The 20,620-nt window shown below is 38.6% G+C and overlaps 1 protein-coding gene and 1 long non-coding RNA gene across 2 annotated transcripts in view; both read left to right on the top strand.

Annotated features, from left to right (window-relative positions):
- Positions 1 to 4,465: 4,465 nt before the first annotated feature.
- kcnmb2 (potassium large conductance calcium-activated channel, subfamily M, beta member 2) lies at positions 4,466 to 19,950 on the top strand. Its single transcript, XM_059564054.1, has 5 exons — positions 4,466 to 4,651; positions 13,510 to 13,569; positions 13,690 to 13,860; positions 14,978 to 15,173; positions 19,481 to 19,950. The coding sequence occupies exons 2-5, from the start codon at positions 13,523 to 13,525 to the stop codon at positions 19,763 to 19,765; spliced, it is 699 nt and encodes a 232-aa protein (XP_059420037.1). The 5' UTR covers positions 4,466 to 4,651; positions 13,510 to 13,522; the 3' UTR covers positions 19,766 to 19,950.
- The window catches only part of LOC132155193 (uncharacterized), a 530,067-nt gene continuing 517,119 nt past the window's right edge, over positions 7,673 to 20,620 (top strand). Inside the window, exons 1-3 of the long non-coding RNA XR_009437228.1 lie at positions 7,673 to 7,943; positions 8,566 to 8,631; positions 9,717 to 9,834. This is a non-coding gene — a long non-coding RNA (uncharacterized LOC132155193). The remainder of the gene's footprint in view (positions 7,944 to 8,565; positions 8,632 to 9,716; positions 9,835 to 20,620) is intronic.

Genomic DNA, 20,620 nt, shown 5'->3' with positions numbered 1-20,620 from the left:
ACCTTCCATAAATAATTTACACATAATATAGCTTTCTCCAATGAAAAAGTCATCTTGGCTGAATCAGGAGAGAAATTTGCAGAGATCAAGCACTATTGAAAAGTCCAAAACAGTTTTAATCAAATATGTCAGTGGGTTTTGATGTGAGAAGGGGATCGACTTTTCATAAGTGAAGTGAAGTGACATTCAGCCAAGTATGGTGAACCATACTCAGAATTTGTGCTCTGCATTTAACCCATCCGAAGTGCCCACACACAGAGCAGTGAACACACACACCCGGAGCAGTGGGCAGCCATTTATGCTGCGGCACCCGGGGAGCAGTTGGGGGTTCAGTGCCTTGCTCAAGGGCACATAAGTCGTGGTATTGAGGGTGGTGAGAGAACTGTACATGCACTCCCCCCACCCACAATTCCTGCCGGCCCGAGACTCGAACCCACAACCCTTTGATTGGGAGTCCGATTCTCTAACCACCAGGCCACGACTTCCACAACTTTCATTGGATAAAACGTTATTATGGATTTTGGACAGAAGCAACAGTTTAAAGTTAATACATTTTAATGATGGATTTAATTATAAGAAACATACAGCACTAAATGAGGCATTCAAATTAATGCCGGAACATAAGGTGGGGAATAAGAGAGTAAAAACTGTAACACTCAGAGTCAGGCACGATTATCCATTTCACACCAAATTTAGCATGGAGTGAAACATTACACATTTGGAAGACATTTTCATCCATTGGTCTCCTATCCAAACACATACTGTTGGTTTAGACCTCTACGATTCAGTTGTGGGACTGTTTTGGCCAACAAAGAGAGAGCCGGAGGAATGCTTTTGGAAAGCAGGGGATAATAAGGCCTTTAAAATTACTTTTTATATTAGTTATAATAGATCAATTCAGATAAGAAAGACAATCATTTGATGTGTTGAAATCCAAGCACGTCTGTGTCAGGCCCCCTTATGCCATTATGCTGCATAGCATAAACCCCAGATTTAATGCACCAGCAAGCTGTGAAACTGCCCAATCCATCTAAATGTGACTTCAGTTTTGATCTTGGAAAGGTTGTCTGTCTAAGCAGTGAAGTCTGTGTCTGTCGTCACAATAACAACTAGACAGATGGTTTACAGAGCTGTGTGTTCCTAAGATTACAGTATTGTGAAACTCGGCATACGCGCCATTAACCTGAAATATTATGTCGGAGTAATGAATGGTAGGGGGAGATGGCACAATTAAATAGCAGTACATTCATAACTCAGAGCAATCCACACCATGGACACAGATTGCATACGCAGCATGTATAGGCCTATTTATATGTGACCCTGCACCACAAAACCAGGGTATATTTTTAGTAATAGCCAAAAACAAAAACATTGCATCGGTCAAAATTATCGATTTTTCTTTTACACCAAAAGTCATTTGGATATTAAGTAAAGATCATGTTCCATGAAGATATTTTGTAAATTTCCTCCTGTAAATATATCAAAACCTAATTCTGATTAGAAATATGCATTGCTAAGAACTTAATTTGGACAGATTTAAAGGTTATTTTCTCAATATTTATTTACTCAGATTCTAGATTTTCAAATAGTTGTATATCGTAAATCAATGGAACGCTTATTTATTCAGCTTTCAAATTATGTATAGATCTTAATTTGGAGAAATTGACCCTTATGGCTGGTTTTGTGCTCCAGGGTCACATATATAAAAACAAAAATCTGTAATTGCTGCAACTGGGAGGCCTTTAGTGCAACAACACTGTATGCCTAGATTTTCTTTATTCCACCAGGTCAGATTGTTTCAGCAAATTGGAGCCAGTTTTATCAGTTCTTCGATTAATGTCTTTACCTAAGAATTTATTTTAGATTTACAACAGAAATGTGAAGAATTACTCTTTTAATTACTCATTTTAATGGGTCAAACATGATTTTAAAGACAGTTGTTACAAAAAATTATATTCAAATTCAATAAAGTATCCTGAAAACAAATGTATCATGGATTCCACAAAAATATTAAATGGATTGTTCACCATAAAATTAAAATTATGTCATAATTTACTTAACTTCAAATTGTGTTTCTTTTTTTTTTGTTGAACACAAAATAATATATTTTTAAGAATGTTGGAGTTATTTCAAAATGTACATTAAAGTTTAGTTAGTTTTTCACTAATCAGTACTTTTGGATATAACTATTTCAGCCCATTGGTGATTGGTTGTTAAAGGAACACTCCACTTTTTTTGAAAATGGGCTCATTTTCCAACTCCCCTAGAGTTAAACAGTTGAGTTTGACAGTTTTTGAATCCATTCAGTCGATCTCCGGGTCTGGTATGGCTGATATGACTAGGAACTACTAGGAACACAAGTGATCCATGTTGACCATTACACTTCTCCAATAGTAAGTAATACAGACCCTCTCATCTCTCTAGAGTAAGATAATCTCTGGCTCAAGCCACCAAACAACCAATAAGGTTGTGGAGCCCCATTATATTTACAAAACCAATTGACATGTCCATGTTTTAAAATGTGCAGTATGTTGTGATGATGAGGCAGGACTTTTTAAAGACCCTTTAACCCTTCTGAACACTTGTCCATGATGCTATAATAATCCAACACAAGGCAGAAAATACTACCTGGAACATTCTTGAGAAAGGTCAGGCACATTTCTCAGAAGGTTGAGTGGGCACATGAAGAGAGGAAGCTGAAAAACAATTGCCAGCAACAGGTGTAAATGTCCACCGTTAAGGATCTGCACAACACACTGGACAGACTGACATATAAACGATTTGGGATGTCTAAATCTGATGTAATCTACAAAATAATGTGGATGTAGTACTTTTCCCTAAGAATAACTAGTCAGCCTCAGCAGAGTATATACAGAGATGAAGTTGAAGATAGCATCACTTTAAGAAATGGGCTCTCTGGTGAAAAAAAGGAAAACGAAAAGATTTGACTCCATTCCATTTGCGTCAAAGTGTGAAAAGTGTTAAATGGATTTCAGAATTTAAAAGATACCATCAAAAAGTCCAATTATCATCTCTATGTGCATTCACATGGATAAACTGCTCTGAGATAAAAGAGTGTGCCTTCTTGCACAGCAGTTCTGGCTTCTTCTCATCACTTTGCCCTTGGGACAAAAATATATATCGGTCATCTTTCAGATATGTAGAGAATTTTAGTTAGCAAAGAAGCTCTGCTGTCTCATGGAGGTTAAAATAAAGCCATGTTTGACATGTGTGATCCTTCACTGAAGTGCTTGTTGTCATTGCCATCGAATATTTATTAGTTTCATCTTTATCCTTGACATAATGCATGTTTGATGCATGAAAAAGTGAACATAAGAGTAGTCGCAAATTAGAGTGACACGACTTTTACAATCTTAACATATTTTAAAACATTAGGCATCAAACATTTGCAGACTTTTTAAATGGCTACAGAGATAAAACAGGGCATCATTCATTGAACAACTGAAGATCAGACACTAAAAGACTTGTAATTTTCGAACACAACAACCTCATTCAGAATCATGCGTCTCCTAGCAATAAGGCGAACAAAATATAGTTCTAAATTTGGCTCAATGTTTCAAATGTGTTTGAGATTCTCCAACTGGATGATGTCATAGTCTAAAGTTAAAAAATCGGAGTTGGCGCCCATTATACACTATGCAAGTGTTTGTGTAATTAGTCTGTAAAGTGGGGCAAAAGTCTGGGCAAAAGTAGTGTAATGTATTCCAGCCTTTGCAGAGGCATGTGACCTTATTGTATGTACATTTATAAGTTTCCCTTTCAGATGCAAAATTTATGGAAGTGGAAAACATAACTTGAACAGTTCCTTATACCATTTGGCCCAATGGTGGAAAAGCAGCTTAACAATATTGTTCCTCTATGTCATTATAGTTGTGTTGTATAGGTGTGGACTAAAATACTTTTTTGGTGGCGAGATGTTGTTCCAAACGTCTATGAATTTCTTTCTTCTGTTGAACACAAAAGAAGACATGTAGCCATTGACTTTCTTAGTCTTTTTCTCCTCATACTATTAATGCCAGTGACTAAAAGCAGCTATTTGGTTACCAACATTCCATGATTAGCACATTTAGATTTTTGTATTTCCCCATTGAGGAACCGAAATGCCTTGATGTGAACTTTGACCGTGTCCAAATAGAAATGCAACTGGAACCATTCCCTTTGCATGCCCACGACCATCTTGTTTTACAGTATAAAAATGCTTTATGTTTCTTACCTTAGGTTTAGAGGATCAAATCACTAATCCCACCTACGAGTAATCGTAGTAGTGATGCTTGCTTTAGTTGACACCATAAATCATGCATGCAAGCTCAGTGACAGAGGTTTGACAAAAAGTGACACATGGTTATTTCTGTTCAGTTCTTCACCTCCATGCTTGAAAGGGGCAAGGTCAGGGTGTTGTGCTGGCTAGGAAGGACTCATTCCACACATCATTTGGCAGGAAATTGCTGCCCTACACAGTTTCACACATTGGCACATGGCCCAAAAAGCCACAAATCTGCCAGCAGCATTATCGGGTATTTTAAAAACCCTTACGGGTCTTAAGAGGAGCAAGAGAAGGCTGACGGTTATTGACTCAACATGCTTTCTTGAAATTTCATTGCTCTTCATTGGCTCAAATCTATCAATACAGGTATGTAGAGTCCTTGGCCTTGCAAGGGGTATAAACAGAAAGCTTTGGATTAAATATATTGATTAGTAAAACGGAGCATGCATGGGTTTAAATGCCACTCTGCCTTCTGTTAAGTACTCAGAGGATAGCCTACTCAGAGGATTTCGTCAAGGGAAAATGTTTCAATAATACATTTTCACTCGTACTTTAATTGATTCAAGTTGTCCTGGAGTTAAAACCAACTGCTCTACAATGCCATGTCCAGTGAGACATAGAGAAATACAACAGAAAGCCAATAAGCTGATGTCCGTTGATGTGAATGAAAAGCATATTTTATTTGTGAATTCCAAGGAATACTTTGAGAGCATTGATTTTTAAATCTAATTATCAAATGGATACAACGTTAGATGGTTTCAATCAACCAAAAACCTTTATCGATTAGGTGTTATAGAAAAGCACTATTCATTCTCAGCTTGCAAAAATATTATGACGTCCCTCATTGCTCAGTGCTTTCAATCATCTCATTACTTAAAAATCATATGACTTTGAACAGAATGAAAGAGCTTTAGCTTTTTTTTTGTCCAAGTAGAATCCTTGTTTCAAGGATAAAGATTTAGGCTGTTTTCCAAACCAGGGTCAGTGAATCAATAACGTATTTACTCTAGAATACTTTATGTTTGGCATGGTTCTGCATTTAGCAAAAGCATGTTCCGCTTAAGAAACAGTTGACATTGCCGATACAGCATGGATCTGTGAGCATGTACTTGTTGTAATGTAATTCTCTTTATGCCCTGATGCACTGAGTAATGACAAAGTAATCTTGAAAGTGGGGCTCTATTAACCATCAACTCTTTTGGTGACCCCTGCTCTTCATAGTTGCAAATAAGTGTGCTCATGCTTTGTTGAATATGCATAGACTTGACTTGAATATAATAACAATTCCTTACATTTACATGGGGCTTTTTCTAAGCACTCAAAGCGCTTTACATTGTCATCATCCACCACCAGTGTGCAGCATCCACCTGGATGATGCGACGGCAGCCAAATTGCGCCAGAACGCCCACCACACACCAGCTTATTGGTGGAGAGGAGACTGAGTGATGAAGCCAATCAGTAGATATGGGGATTGTTAGGAGGCCATGATATTCAGAGGCCAATGGACGAATTTGGCCAGGATTTTTAATGACCACAGAGAGTCAGGACCTCAGTTTAACGTCTCATCCAAAGGACAGTGCTTGTTGACAGAATAGTGTCCCCATCACTACACTGGGGCGCTAGGACCCACACAGACCACAGGGTTAGCATCCCCTGCTGGCCCTCACTAGCACCTCTTCCAGCAGCAACCTAGATTTCCCAGGAGGTCTCCCATCCAGGTACTGACCAGGCTCAGCCCTGCTTAGCTTTAGTGGGCAACCGGTCTTGGGCTGCAGGGTGATATGGCTGCCGGCATAATAGTAATAGTAATAATAATAAGAATATGCATTGACCACCAAAATGCTAATCACGTTTGAGCGCTGAATGCTGTGATAACGCTAATAGCGCTAATGACCAAGTTTGGGCAAAATTCATGTTTAAGAATTGGGTTTCTTTAGGTTGAGTAGAATTTGCCACATCTTACAGGATGTTGAATATATATGAACAATATCACACTCGTAGCTGGGAGATATGGCTGTATATTGACAGGGTTGTAATTTGGCTGTAAATAATCACAGTGTGCAGATATACAACATTATCTCATAGCTACAAGTGTGATACTGTGTTTATACAACAGTTCGACAGCACGAGTGTGTAAATATGTAAGAAACAACAATGGAGTGTCTTTAAAAACCCTCTTTTGTGCAGAATTACTTCGTTCCACCAGTTGTTCAGTGACAGTTTAACAGTTGAGCCCAATCCTCCGTTACTAATTCAAAAATGTCACGCTAGAACTACAGGTGCCCACCAATTCACTCTCTCAACAAATTAGGATACTTCATAAGACCACTATTTATTTTTTTAGTGTATTGTTGGCCTTTCTTGAAATTTTGTTCATTTAATGTTTGTACTCAGTGCTTGGTAGGGGATCCATTTGCTTTAATTACTGCCTTAGTTCAGCGTGGCATGGAGGTGATCAGTTTGTGGCACTGCTGAGGTGGTATGGAAGCCCAGGTTTATTTGACAGTGGCCTTCAGCTCATCTGCATTTTTTGGTCTCTTGTTCCTCATTTTCCTCTTGACAATACCCCATAGATTCTCTATGGGGTTCAGGTCTGGTGAGTTTGCTGGCGAGTCAAGTACACCAACACCGTGGTCATTTAACCAACTTTTGGTGCTTTTGGCAGTGTGGGCAGGTGCCAAATCCTGCTGGAAAATGAAATCAGCATCTTCAAAAAGCTGGTCAGCAGAAGGAAGCATGATGTGCTCCAAAATTTCTTGGTAAACGGGTGTAGTGACTTTGGTTTTCAAAAAAACAAAAAAACAAACACAAACACAATAGACCAACACCAGCAGATGATATTGCACCCACAGACTGGGATGGGGAACTTAACACTGGACTTCAAGCAACTTAGGCTATGAGCTTCTTCACTCTTCCTCCAGACTCTAGGTCCTTGGTTTCCAAATTAAATACAAAACTTGCTCTCATCTGAAAAGAGGACTTTGCACCACTGGGCAACAGTCCAGTTCTTCTTCTCCTTCTCCACACTTTTTCCTTCCACTCAACTTTCTGTTAACATGCTTGGATAGGTGGGGTTTGTGTTGGTGCAGTGGATAAGACACATGCCTTTGGTTTGAGAGACCTGGGTTGGAATCCACTGTGAGACACCAATGTCTTCCTGAGCAAGACACTTAACCCCTAGTAGCTCCAGAGGTGTGTGACCTCTGACATATATAGCAATTGTAAGTTGCTTTGGATAAAAGCGTCAGATAAATGTAAATGGAACATTAATGTGAACAGTCAGCTTCTTTGACAATGAATGTTTGTGACTTACCCTCCGTGTGAAGGGTGTCAATGATTGTCTTCTGGACAACTGTCAGATCAGCAGTCTTCCCCATGATTGTGTAGCCTACACTCTAAAAACGGCTGGGTTATTTTTTAACCCAAAATGTTGGGCTGAGTCTGTTGGGTCATTTTGTTGGGTTATTTTATTTCTTTTTAAACACTTTTGGGTAGTTTCAATTTACCAGGTGTTGGGTTAAACCTGTTGGGTTGCGTCGCTGGGTTGTTTCAGGCCAGCGCTGGGTTATTTAACGCGCCTTGAAGATGTTTAAATTGCTCCCCAACTGACATTTTGGAAGAACAACGGGGCAAAGCCACGGCTTTCAACTGTTTTAAGGTAAGTTTATTTAATGTTTTCATTAATAATAATTTAAATTGGCAGAATTATAACTTTTTTGCGGCAATAATACTGTTAAACTTCTACAGGCCAACATTATTTACGTTAAATGATGAACAGTTTACCTCAAACGGCCAACCTACGTTACGTTACTCGCATAATCGTGTTAAGGTATCTGAGACGACAGATTAATACAGTTTTATTAAGTTTCAGACAGTGACGGATGGCTGAAATATGCGAATATCTGTGAAAATAGAGGAAAAAGTAGTTTCTAACACTAAAAAGCGAATTTAACATTTAAGTGAGTCAAATGAGTTCAAATAAGCGAATACGACTTTCTGCTCTAATGTAAACGCTTGCAGTTGTCCATCTCGACATGTAAATCATACAAATTACGTACAATATAGTCGGACCGCAGGTCTAAAAGAACCGACGATCCAGTTCAAATAAACCGGTTCAGTAATTCTCGAACAAAGTGATTCCCGGAAAAGAATCAACATCTCAGGGCTTTTTACAGCGAGTGACGTAGGCCGCCTTAATGAGGTGATTTGATGCTTGTGTGGTTTATAAAGTTTTTTTTACATACAAGTTATAATTCAAAATATTGTTTTTTTCCTGTCAGAAAAGCACATGGATACATTTGTGAGAGAAAAACTCATCGAGTGCAGTCTTATTGAGGCGTATAACAGTAAGTTCATGTTTATTATACATTTTACATAATTGTCTGTGATAATCAACTAACGTTAACCCTCACGTAACTTAAACGCACATATATTTTTATTTATTTCGTGCTATAGTTAAAGCTGCACTTTGTAACTCTGTGTTCAGAATGTACATAATTTATGAGCGTAAACATCATATATCCATTTTCCAGATCGTGTTTTTGACATGTCCTTATCACTTTGGTACACCTATAAGTGTACCAACAGTGTATATTGACTGTTTTAAAGCTGTGGAGTAACCCAGTACCTTCGTGACTTGTCATAGAAATGGAGAAATGTCTGTGTGCGCGCATGCAGTGTGATCTCCCTTATCTGTGCCAGTGACTGTGTGTGTTTGATATAGCCAGCATATTACAGGAGCTATGTGGAGGTTTTTACTTTAAAAAAATCTTTAAGATAGAGTTTTTATTTGTACATGTATGAGCCAACCATGATTAAAAAAAAAGAATGACACCTCGACTGTCCACCATGGTTGCCTCTATCAGCCTGTAGGCTCAATTGTGTGTGTAGGAGTTGGGCCCGAATTGGTGCGAAAATTCACAAAATGTGACATCATGCGCGTTCTGGTCTACTTGGGCTTACAACCATACGGCACGCCAGCCATTATACTAAGCAGCGGCAATAGTGTTTTCAAATGGACTCTGCGGATGGAAAGAAGCGACCAGCCTCCAGCACAATTCAGACACCCACGGACACTCCTCATAAGTTAAAAAAAAAAAAGAGCGTGCGCACTGAGAACGAGCATGAGACTGGCTGCAGTTCCTCTAACGGCCACTGGTGTCAGTAACGGTTAGAAATTTCAGAACCTACGCAATGCTCCTTTAACATAAAACTGTGATTTATAATGACTGGAACATCCCATTGATTAGACAGTTTGAAAGCACACCTTTCAGCCAATCACTGTAGCATATTACGCTTCTGTAGACCAACTCATAGGTGAATTTAACAAATAATCATAATGGACTCAATTTCATGATGAATTTCACACAGTTAATTGAACTGAATCACTGTTATTAAAACAATTTGTATTTTTTTTAACTTTATTTTATAGGTTGGAACAAACATGGAATTCCTTAACCAAGCAGAGTCCACAAAACCCCATCCAATTGTAGTGGCGATTTAAAAAATGCCAGCAGATCTCTCAGACATTGATCATAATCAATGGACAGGTAAGGATATTCTGGACAATTTTCAAAAGGAATTGCAAATTGTATATTTAATTGCATTTTTCCACATGTGGACGCATAAATTGTGACATAGTCCAAACGCAATTGAAAAGCATTTGAATTTCAGATACCTTACACAGAAAGCTGTCAATTTGTGTCAATAGTAGCTGCATTTGGGGTAAAAATGACAGAATTATTTATTGTGTAAGGTGCCAAGAATATAGGGAGATCCGGGTTGCACTGTCTGTTCTTTAGCACACATCTCTTGGAGTGGCAGCTGCCTTTACTTAACCTCCAATGTTCAAAGCATTTGGCACAATTGTCTTAGAGTAACGTCACCTCCCAATACAAACACTCTCCATAGTATGGTCCCACCTCTGACAAAAATTTGCAGCTTTCAATGTGAGGCATTGGAAATTCAGATGCTGAAGTAATTTGAGTTTTGGCAGGTAACATGTGCGACAGTGAAAAAACAGACATGGTTATTAATAACACCATGTACTTGTTCTTATGATGTATCTACGTTAATATTAGTCTGTTTCTCTCTTATTCCGAGGTCACCGTAGCCACCCGTATCCCGATCAGAGGGTCACTGCAGTCAACCGGATCCAGTACGTATCCAGACCAGATGGTGGATCAGCACCTAGAAAGGACCTCTACTGCCCTGAAAGACAGCGGAGACCAGGACAACTAGAGCCCCAGATACAGATCCCCTGTAAAGACCTTGTCTCAGAGGACCACCAGGACAAGACCACAGGAAACAGATGATTCTTCTGCACAATCTGACTTTGCTGCAGCCTGGAATTGAACTACTGGTTTCGTCTGGTCGGAGGATAACCCCCAACTGATACTGGTTTCTCCCAAGGTTTTTCTCCATTCTGGCACCGATGGAGTTTTGGTTCCTTGGTTTTCCTTAGTTGGGGACAATTAATATTAAGCGATATCATCGACTTGATTGCACAGAGGGACGATACATCACTGAATCAATGATGAACTAATTTAACTGAAAACTGAGTGTTTACTGTTGTATTTAATACTGTAAAGCTGCTATGATGCATTATTTGTTCAATATGACAGGCTTATTACTCATAATACATGGAAAATACGGCTGCAAACGGACTTTGCTTTTCCATTTGAAATTTGGCAGTTACTGTGCATTCATGAAAACTGAAACAGTCATTTTTGTTCAGTATTTTTGAAACCGTGTTTTTGTTCAAGATTTGCAGTTGTGTTTGGATTATGTCACAATTTGTCACATGTGGAAAATGCAATTGAAAATATAATTTGCAATTCCTTTTGAATATTGTCAATCCATAGACAGGCTCTATAGCAGAGTACACTGCTCTCAGGTGGAGATCTTTGCTTCAAAGCTTAAGTGTTTGACAATAGTTCACCTAAAAATGAAAATTTTCATTAATTATTCACCCTGGTCTGAAAGCTCTCGAATTCCATCGAAAATATCTTAACTTGTGTTCTGAAGATGAACGAAGGTCTTACGGGTTTGTAACGACATGAAGGTGAGTAATAAATGACAGGATTTTCATTTTTGGGTGAACTATATGTTGGACTACCCTAAGCAGTGCACATCTACCTACATAGGAGTCTTCATATACTTGATATAAATTTTAGGACATCTTTAAATGACTTTACATTTAAATTTAAAAAATGTTAATTGTCATTGTCATTTAACTGTGTATTTAAATAGCTAAACATGTTAAAACGTAATAGTTAAACAGCTAGACACAGGTCTTTCAGAAATAATTTTCTTATTTATTGCAGCCGTATTTCTGTTTTTTATTTTTTTTATTTTGTATTTTTGCATTTGCTGGAAAAAAAAATTTCACGTTTGTCATTGGTACAAATTTGTGAATGTCAGATGGCATTAAAAATATTATTTAACAGTCTAAATAACCTGTATTCTTCATTATTTATTAATCCATGATCCATTAATCCATGATTGCTTTGTTAAGCAAAAGTGAAATTATGAGAATAACCCAGCAAGAATAACCCAGAACCATAAAAATGCAAACACTCAAATGGTAAAAATGACTATGTTCTGTCCAATATTTACCCAGCGCTGGGTTGCCAATTGGGTTATTTTTAACCCAGACATTTTTAGAGTGTAGTGAACCAAACTGAGAGACTATTTTGAAGGCTCAGGAAACCTTTGCAGGTGTTTTGAGTTGATGAGCTGATTGGCATGTCATTATATTCTAATTAGTTGAGATAGTGAATTGGTTTTTTTTTTTTTTTTAAATGTGAGCCAAAATCATCAAAATTATAAGAACCAAAGACTAAATTCATGAACACACACACACACACACACACACACACACACACACACACACACACACACACACACACACACACACACACACACACACACACACACACACACACACTAGCGAGTTAAGGATGCTCTAGGTGGTTTCATGTCATGAGCACTAAACGGCTGCTGATGTCTTGGAGCTCACATCTCCAAAAACGTAAACGTAAAGCAAATGTTCAAATAGACGTTATCTTTAATCGCAAATTTAAAGTCTAAAAAAGTACATTCTCGCTTTTAAAAACTCTTAAAACTACATTCAGTGACAAAAAACTGCATTATTTTTTTTAAATAATAGTTAATTTGGCCATATTACTTGCCACTTACCACAAGCAGAGTGATACCTACTGATAAACGGATGGCAATCAGATTCAAGGACCAGATAGAACTGTTGTGTATATATATATATATATATGTGTTCCTGTAGCTCAAGTGGTAGAGCATTGTGCTATTAAGCACAAGGTTGGGGTTCAATTCGCCGGGAACACGTGATAGGTAAAAATTGATAGCCTGAATGCACTGTAAGTTGCTATATAATTATTATTATTATTGCTGTCATAGGATCAATCACGATAAATCACATCCAAAATAAAAGTTTTTGTTTAAATATATATTATATTATATTATATTATATTATATTATATTATATTATATTATATTATATTATATTATATTATATTATATTATATTATATTATATTATATTATATTATATTATATATTCTTTGAATTTCATTCGATTTTAAGTGAATGTAGATTGCATCCTGTTGCAAATAATTTACATTTTCCTGAATTAATAAGGCTAGATATGACATGCTGAATACTCAGTCTTTGGCTAGGTTTCAGTCATTGTTGAAAGGGATTTGAGAAATATTTATTTAAAAAGGATTTTTTTTTTCCAAACTAAATTTAGATTTGAACTTAAACAAACCACTTGATTTTGGCATTGCTCCTCAAGCTTTCTTTAGGCTATCTATGTTCAGATTATTCAGAAACTGCACTTACAGTATGGAGTTATGGACCATCTTTCTTTGCTGATTTATGCATCACTGAAGTGCACTATCAGTGAATAGTTAATGTATTCTTTACATAGTAAAACCATTCTATTATGAAATCAATACTACATGGCTTCTACAAAATGTGTTAAACTATGAAAGAGTCAGACAGTTTTATGACTCAACTATGGTATAATGGAACATTTATAAGCTCAAATCATTTTCAAGATATATATTTTTTGATCAGTGATGTACAATTTATTTATTTATTTATTTTATTTGTGTGTAAGTGCAGTGTTCAGTCTGACAGAATGTAAAATGTGTGTGTGTGGTTATCTAAAGATTTCTCTGTTATTAGGTCTTTCAAGAAGATGTTCTTTGTGAAGGGGGTCAAAACAGCACGAGTCACGCAACAAAGGTATACAGTTGTTTAGCTCTTGCTCTAACTGTCTCTATGAAAAATTTTGATTGTGGCCAATCAGCACCCTGTAAATGTACATTAAATTATAAACAATTTTACTATTTGTTCTTTTCCCAGGGTAATTTATAAGACATTACGGGGAAATGAGCTAAAGGACAAAAAAAGGACAGAAATGGCGCTGAAGGCCGGGGAGGACAGAGCCATTCTGTTGGGTTTGGGAATGGTGTTCAGCTCAGTCATGATGTACTTTGTGATCTGTATCACCATGGTGCGCGCTTATGCAGAAAGGTAGTGTAATATCATAGCTGCTTTAATAATATTTAACTGTGAACTAAAACAATAACTAAATCAGCATGCAGCTATATACAGCTCCAATCAAAATTATTCAACCCCCTTGACCTCTAAGTCTAAGACACTGTGCTGCTGTAATCAAAATTTAATTTAAGGCATAGGTTAACTTTTATAGAAAGTTATTTTGTTTTTGTATATGTACAAAACTATTCAACCCCTAAGAGTCACATTTTGTAGAGACTGATAACACTTTATTTACAGTCCTGTTCCACATGTGCATATTATGTAATTGATATAGCAATTATAATAACTGTGTAATAACTAGGTACTAACCCTGAACCTGCCCTAATCCCATGTGGTTACCATATACTGTCCAGTATTTTCTTGGGTAAGTACACTGTTAGTACAAGTACTGTAATATATAGTGCAACTGAATCATTTACATAATTATTAAATGTTAATAATAATATTTTAATAAATGTTGCCACAAAAACTTTCCAGAACTTCACAGGTCTAATCTTAAACTTATCAATAAGGCTGCCGGCTGTGTCTCTAGGATCTTTCTAGGAAATATTCTTGTAGCCACATGTGTTTTTATAATAATAATAATAATAATACATTTTGAGAGCTCTTTTGACTTGACCATATACTACTCAACTTAAGCTCATACATGGGCTAAATTAATGTAAGTGAATTAATGTAAGAGCTAAAGCTAATTAAAACTTAATTTTGTACCCCATACAAATAAGTAGCATAAAAATTTGCTGTTATAACTGTTATAAACTGTAAAAAAAACTTTAGGATCAGAAAAGCTTACATTTATAAATTATGTCTGTTACATTTATTACATTGAGTTTGAATCATTTTGATTGCAATTGGATATCTATATCTAGATAATGAAGGTCCTTGACATGCAATCTGCTAACAATCGCATAATTTACTACATGACACATGCTGACTGGCCACTGGTGATTCTTCAGCCAACACATTTAAATAATCTGGTTTAGTGTACCACACACACAAATGGTCAACCCGTTATGGAAATCTTATTTTTGAGTGAAGCTTTAAATAGATATTTTTCTTTTAAATGTTTTCTTTCTGTCGTAAAATGCAGTGTATTGACCGAAGAGACTACCTGCACTGTGCTAAACTCCACACTAACAAAGGATATCAATTGTTCATACAACTGTGGCTCTGACTGCTGGCCGAGCTCTAAGTTCCCCTGTCTGCAGGTCTATGTCAGCCTGAACGCCACCGGCCGCATTGGGCTTCTTTCTCACAATGAGGAGATGCTGGACATCAGCTCTGAGGTAAAACGTTCAGCAAACTGAGGAAGATCAGAGCGATATAACTCCTACTATTGGAAATAAACAAACTGGTCTCATAAAAATACACATGACAAGGTAGGACATAAAGTGATTAACAGTTGTTTCTCCTAGACAATGAGATTAAATGGAGGCGAATAGAATATTTTCAACAGTTCAACATATAAACTAAAATATTTCACATCAAATTCTTTGAAGACAGTTTCCAATTTATGCTGTCCAGTTCCTAAGGAAATTTTAGTCAATCCAAAAATTAAGAGATTCCCTCCGACAGTCATTTTGCATTTTTAGATTTACAGTTTAAGTTTGATTGGCTGACATGCCTTTGGAGGGCGGGGTTGTAGAGTGATTGACTTTACAAAATGGATAAAATTACAAAAATATTCTTGAAAACTCTTGAGCATTAAGCAGTCTCTTAAAAATATAATTTTCATAATTTTCATGATCAAGTGGAAAAAAATAAAAGGGGTCATATGATGCGATTTAAATTTTTCCTTTCTCTTTGAAATGTTACAAGCTCTTGGTGCATAAAGAAGATCTGTTAAGTTGCAAGGACTAAAGTCTCTAATCCAAAGAGATATTTTTTATAAAAGTTAAAACTCGTCCACACTATAAATGGCTCGTTCTAACACACCACCAACATCTCTACGTCACTATGTGTGAAGATTTGCATAACGGCACCCAGATGTTCATGCAAAGAAAGAAGGTGTACCTTTTATTCTCGTTGTAGTATTGTTGTTTCACGGTGAAAGTGAAACTACTTTGATTGGCCTTCCAAAAGAGGATGATATCCGCTTCGTCATACCTGGAGCTGATCTGAGCTGGTCGCTGAGGAAATACATCAACTTTGCAGTATGGATCGCTGGATCGGCTTTCACTATGGACAAAGCGCTTTTCAGCCCAGGGTCGTCACATGTTGTTTCCACAAGCCCAATGGACGCTCCTTCATAGAATCTCAAGCCGGCTGCCTCTGCTCACTCAAGTCGGCCTCCACTCACTCAAGTGTGTGACCCTGTTTCATTGAGAAAGTGAAACTATTAAGTTTGGCCTTCCAAAAAAAAAGAGGACACGACTAGAAATCATGTTTATATCACGTTTATAATGGGTTTTATGTTTACGTCTCATCACTCCAGCCAGACAGGGCATCACAATATGTTACGGAGCATAACATTTCCGTCACACGCTTGAGGTATTCAGCCAATCACAATGCACTGGATAGCTGCCCAATCAGAGTACATCTCGCTTTTCAGACCAATGAGCCCAATGAGCGTTTCAGAAGGCTGGGCATAGAGGAGAAACAAGAATGTACAGTATGTGGAAAATAATGTGTTTTTTTTATCTTAAACTGTATAAACAAATTTTATTTACACCAAATACACAAAATGATGTTATTTTTAACAGCATCATATGACCCCATTAATTGACAGAAAAAGTGTTCTGTTTATTCTGACAAGGATTCTTGTGTATTAACAAAAAATTTAATGGACCTTCAATTTAAAATAATCCTCCTAGGCTATATATACACATTATACGGTTCAAAAGCTTGGGCTTAGCAAGAATATATATATATTGTTACGGGTTGTTGGTGTGTGAATGAAGGCGCTCGAGGAAGAAGATATATAAAGGGTACTTTTAATGATCGTGGGAGAATAAGGGCACATCCAACATAATCCATAAACTTAACTCAATCACGGATGAGGAGGAACTAAACAGACAGGGTATTTAAGCACACGGGAGGTAATCAGGGAAATGGAGACAGGTGGGGATTATGATGATGACCCACGGGGGAGTCGACGGCGGGAGGAGCAATGGTGGAGGAGGAGCTGACGAAAAAAGGGAGCCAATAGACGGAGACTGCGCCGGTGGGTGAGGAGCCTATGATGGAGCAGAGCAGCCGCAGGGCCAGGGTGACGCCGGGGGTCCGGGGCAGCGCTGAAGGCACCAGCGACCGAGGCAGAGGCGGGGCTCCGGAAGCCCGCTGCGGTGTCGGAGCGACGGAGGACAGAGGTGGAGCCGGAGGGAGCCGGAGCCTGACAGAGCCGGAGGGATGGAATGACGAGGAGAAGCCATAGGAGTGGAGTCCCGAGGCAGCGGATGGTCGACGACTGATCAAGGTGTAGCCGGAGGGACGAGGGAGCCCGGTGGAGCTGGTGGGATGACAGGCCACGGTGAAGACGAGGGAGCAGGGTGCCAAGGCGGAGCCGCGGGGTCGAAGGACCGAGGTGGAGTCCAGGGCTCAGTGGCTGGAGGAGGAGACAGGGAATCCACACGCCAAGGCGGAGCTGGAGACTGGAAGTCCCGCAGCGAACCATCGCGCCCAGATGGCGCTGACTGAGGGTAAGCTGCGGGACTGACTGGCACCAGCGGAGATGATGTCGAGGAACTGGATGGTCTAGGAGGAGATGAGAGAGGGAGGCCAGGAGGAAACACAGGAGGATGAGGGCTGGAAAGAGCCAGCAGAGAAACAGGAGATTCAGGGCTGGATTGAACCAGTGGAAGTGGAGCAGAGGAACTTACTGGTCTAGGAGGAGGTGGGAGTGGGAGGCTGGGAGGGAATACAGGAGGATCAGGGCTGGACGGAGCCAGCAGAGAAACAGGAGATTCAGGGCTGGATTAAACCAGCAGAAGTGGAGCAGAGGAACTGACTGGTCTAGGAAGAGGTGGGAGTGGGAGGGAATACAGGAGGATCAGGGCTGGACGGAACCAGCGGAGACACAGAAGATTCAGGGCTGGGCGGAACCAGCGGAGAAACAGGAAATTCAGGGCTGGACAGAACCAATGGAGAAACAGGAAATTCAGGGCTGGACAGAACCAGCTGGGAAACAGAAAATTCAGGGCTGGACGGAACCAGCTGGGAAACAGAAAATTCAGGGCTGGACGGAACCAGCGGAGGAACAGAAAATTCAGGGCTGGACAGAACCAGCGGAGAAACAGGAAATTCAGGGCTGGACAGAACCAGCTGGGAAACAGAAAATTCAGGGCTGGACAGAACCAGCTGGGAAACAGAAAATTCAGGGCTGGACGGAACCAGCGGAGAAACAGAAAATTCAGGGCTGGACGGAACCAGCGGAGAAACAGAAAATTCAGGGTTTACCTCCACAAACCAGTCTATAAGGTCCTCCATGTAATTTCCAGAAACCAATTGCAGCTCACCCTCAGTCGCAGAAGTGTGGGCAGGGCTTTCCTCCACGCCCTTGATCTTCACTAATACTCCCACGACGCACGGTGTTGCCAGCTCACACACCTGGTCAGTCGCGCTCTCGGTTCTCTGTGACCATTCGCTGGCAGGCGTGCCTTACCCACTTCCCCGACCGCTCGCTCTCAAACTTCTATTACACCGGCCTGAGCGAGCGGTCGGGGAAGTGGGTAAGGCACGCCAGATATAGAAAGTCCCTGGTATGGTCCTCCAGCGAACGGTCCAGTTGCTCCAGGCATAGGAGTCGGACTGCTGGGATTGCCATTCTGGGGGAGGAAGGAAAACAAAACAAAACGAAAGAAAAACACAGCTAAATAAACTGTACTTTGGGTCCGTGATTCTGTTACGGGTTGTTGGTGTGTGAATGAAGGCGCTCGAGGAAGAAGATATATAAAGGGTACTTTTAATGATCGCGGGAGAATAAGGGCACATCCAACATAATCCATAAACTTAACTCAATCACGGACGAGGAGGAACTAAACAGACAGGGTATTTAAGCACACGGGAGGTAATCAGGGAAATGGAGACAGGTGGGGATTAATCAAATCAACCAAACAAGAACAGGAAAATGACCAAATAAGGAAACTTAAAGTCAATGAATGTAACATATAGATAGATAGAACACTTTTCTATTTTATTATATTATAAAATGTAATTAATGAGATGTCAAATCTGAATTTTCAGCATCAATTACTTCAGAGTCACATGATCCTTCAGAAATTATTCTACTATAGTCCTCTATATCTAATATTTGCTGTTGTTTTGCTAAATATTTTTGTTGGGATCTTTTTCCAGTTTTCTCTGATGAATAGAAATGTTAAAAAGAACAGAATTGATTTGAAATCGAAATCGTATCAATAAAAATGTCTTTTATTGTCACTTTTTGTGTCACAAAAAATTCAATGTGTTCTTGCTGAATAAATGCATTACTAAAACAAACAACAACAACAACAAAACTTAGACTTTTGAATTTGTAGTGTAGATATTAAAGTATATCCAAAAGCAGCAGATTTCTATAACTCATAAATGATTCTCTTTAAATACAAAATTAATACATAATATTAAATATATAACTCATACATTTGCTCTTCCACAGTGTTTTTATGTGCCAAAATGCCAGAAGGACCACACCGCCCTGCATGTTATGATACAGAATATTTCAGAGCATCTGAGGATGCACCAGCAGGTGACATGTTACCATGACTCCAACGAGCATCAGGGCAGTTTCCTTCTGAACCGTCTTTATGGCAGCAGCATGGTCTTCCACTCTCTCTTCTGGCCCTCCTTCATGTTATCTGGAGGAACCCACATCATACTCATGGTCAAGCTCACTCAATACCTTTCCATACTGTGTGAACAAATTGGCAAAACTCCAAAGTGAAAGAGGCTCAGTGATTGACAGACTTAGTGATGTGAAAGGAGCAGCTTTCATTTTTCCTTCGAATGGTTTTCGGATTCCTGCTGTTCAAGGATTGACTGGAAATTGGTATGATATTCTTCCATGACTAAGCTATAGTGTAACCACCACAACTCATATCTCTGAAGTGCTGCTCTGTTCCAGATGGAGTTAGGAGAAAGGCATTATAATATAATATAATAAAATATAATATAATATAAATAATATAATTTCTGAGTGAGACAAAATATATATCAGGAAAAATGAAGAACGGGACTTGATATACATCAGGATTTGATTGGATCATAAAAAGTATAGGCATTTAAAAAAGAACAATAATAGCTGAATTTTCTGTATTGAATTTTCACAGCTGTTTTACCTATTTTACCTATTGCATTGTGTTGTGTTTTAGGGGTTTAAGGAAATGTCTGTAAACTAAATAGTTTAGCCAATATATTATTTTGTTTTTTCTACTTTTTTTTTCTTTTCTTATTGCTACAAATGTACTCACCGTTCAAGATGTAGATGAGTTTGTTTCTTCATTGAAACAGATTTGTAGAAAAGTAGCAGTATATCACTTGCTCACCAATGGATCCACTGCAGTGACTGCAAGTCTAAACAGTTGATAAAAACATCACAATAATCAACAAGTAATCAGCATCACTCCAGTCTATCAAGTAACATCTTGTGAAGCAAAAAGCTGTGTGTTTTTAATAACCAAATCTATTATTATGTTTTTAACCTTAAACCGAGTCATGTCACATTCTTCCGTGAAAATGCCATCTGAATCAGGCTAGAAATATGCTCAGATCAAGCACCACTTTCAAGCAAAAACAGTGC

This window comes from Carassius carassius, chromosome 12 (genome assembly GCF_963082965.1).
Source record: "Carassius carassius chromosome 12, fCarCar2.1, whole genome shotgun sequence".
NCBI lineage: Eukaryota > Metazoa > Chordata > Actinopteri > Cypriniformes > Cyprinidae > Carassius > Carassius carassius.
Note: the sequence above shows the minus strand (reverse complement) of the source record. Positions and strands in the feature narration are given on the sequence as shown.

What these genes read in the sequence shown, in the direction of transcription:
- kcnmb2 (XM_059564054.1), top strand. Translation starts at nt 13,523, where the DNA reads ATGTTCTTTGTGAAGGGGGTCAAAACAGCACGAGTCACGCAACAAAG. An exon ending in GCACGAGTCACGCAACAAAG is followed by an intron (nt 13,570 to 13,689) that starts GTATACAGTTGT and finishes TTCTTTTCCCAG; the next exon opens with GGTAATTTATAAGACATTAC. An exon ending in TGCTGGACATCAGCTCTGAG is followed by an intron (nt 15,174 to 19,480) that starts GTAAAACGTTCA and finishes GCTCTTCCACAG; the next exon opens with TGTTTTTATGTGCCAAAATG.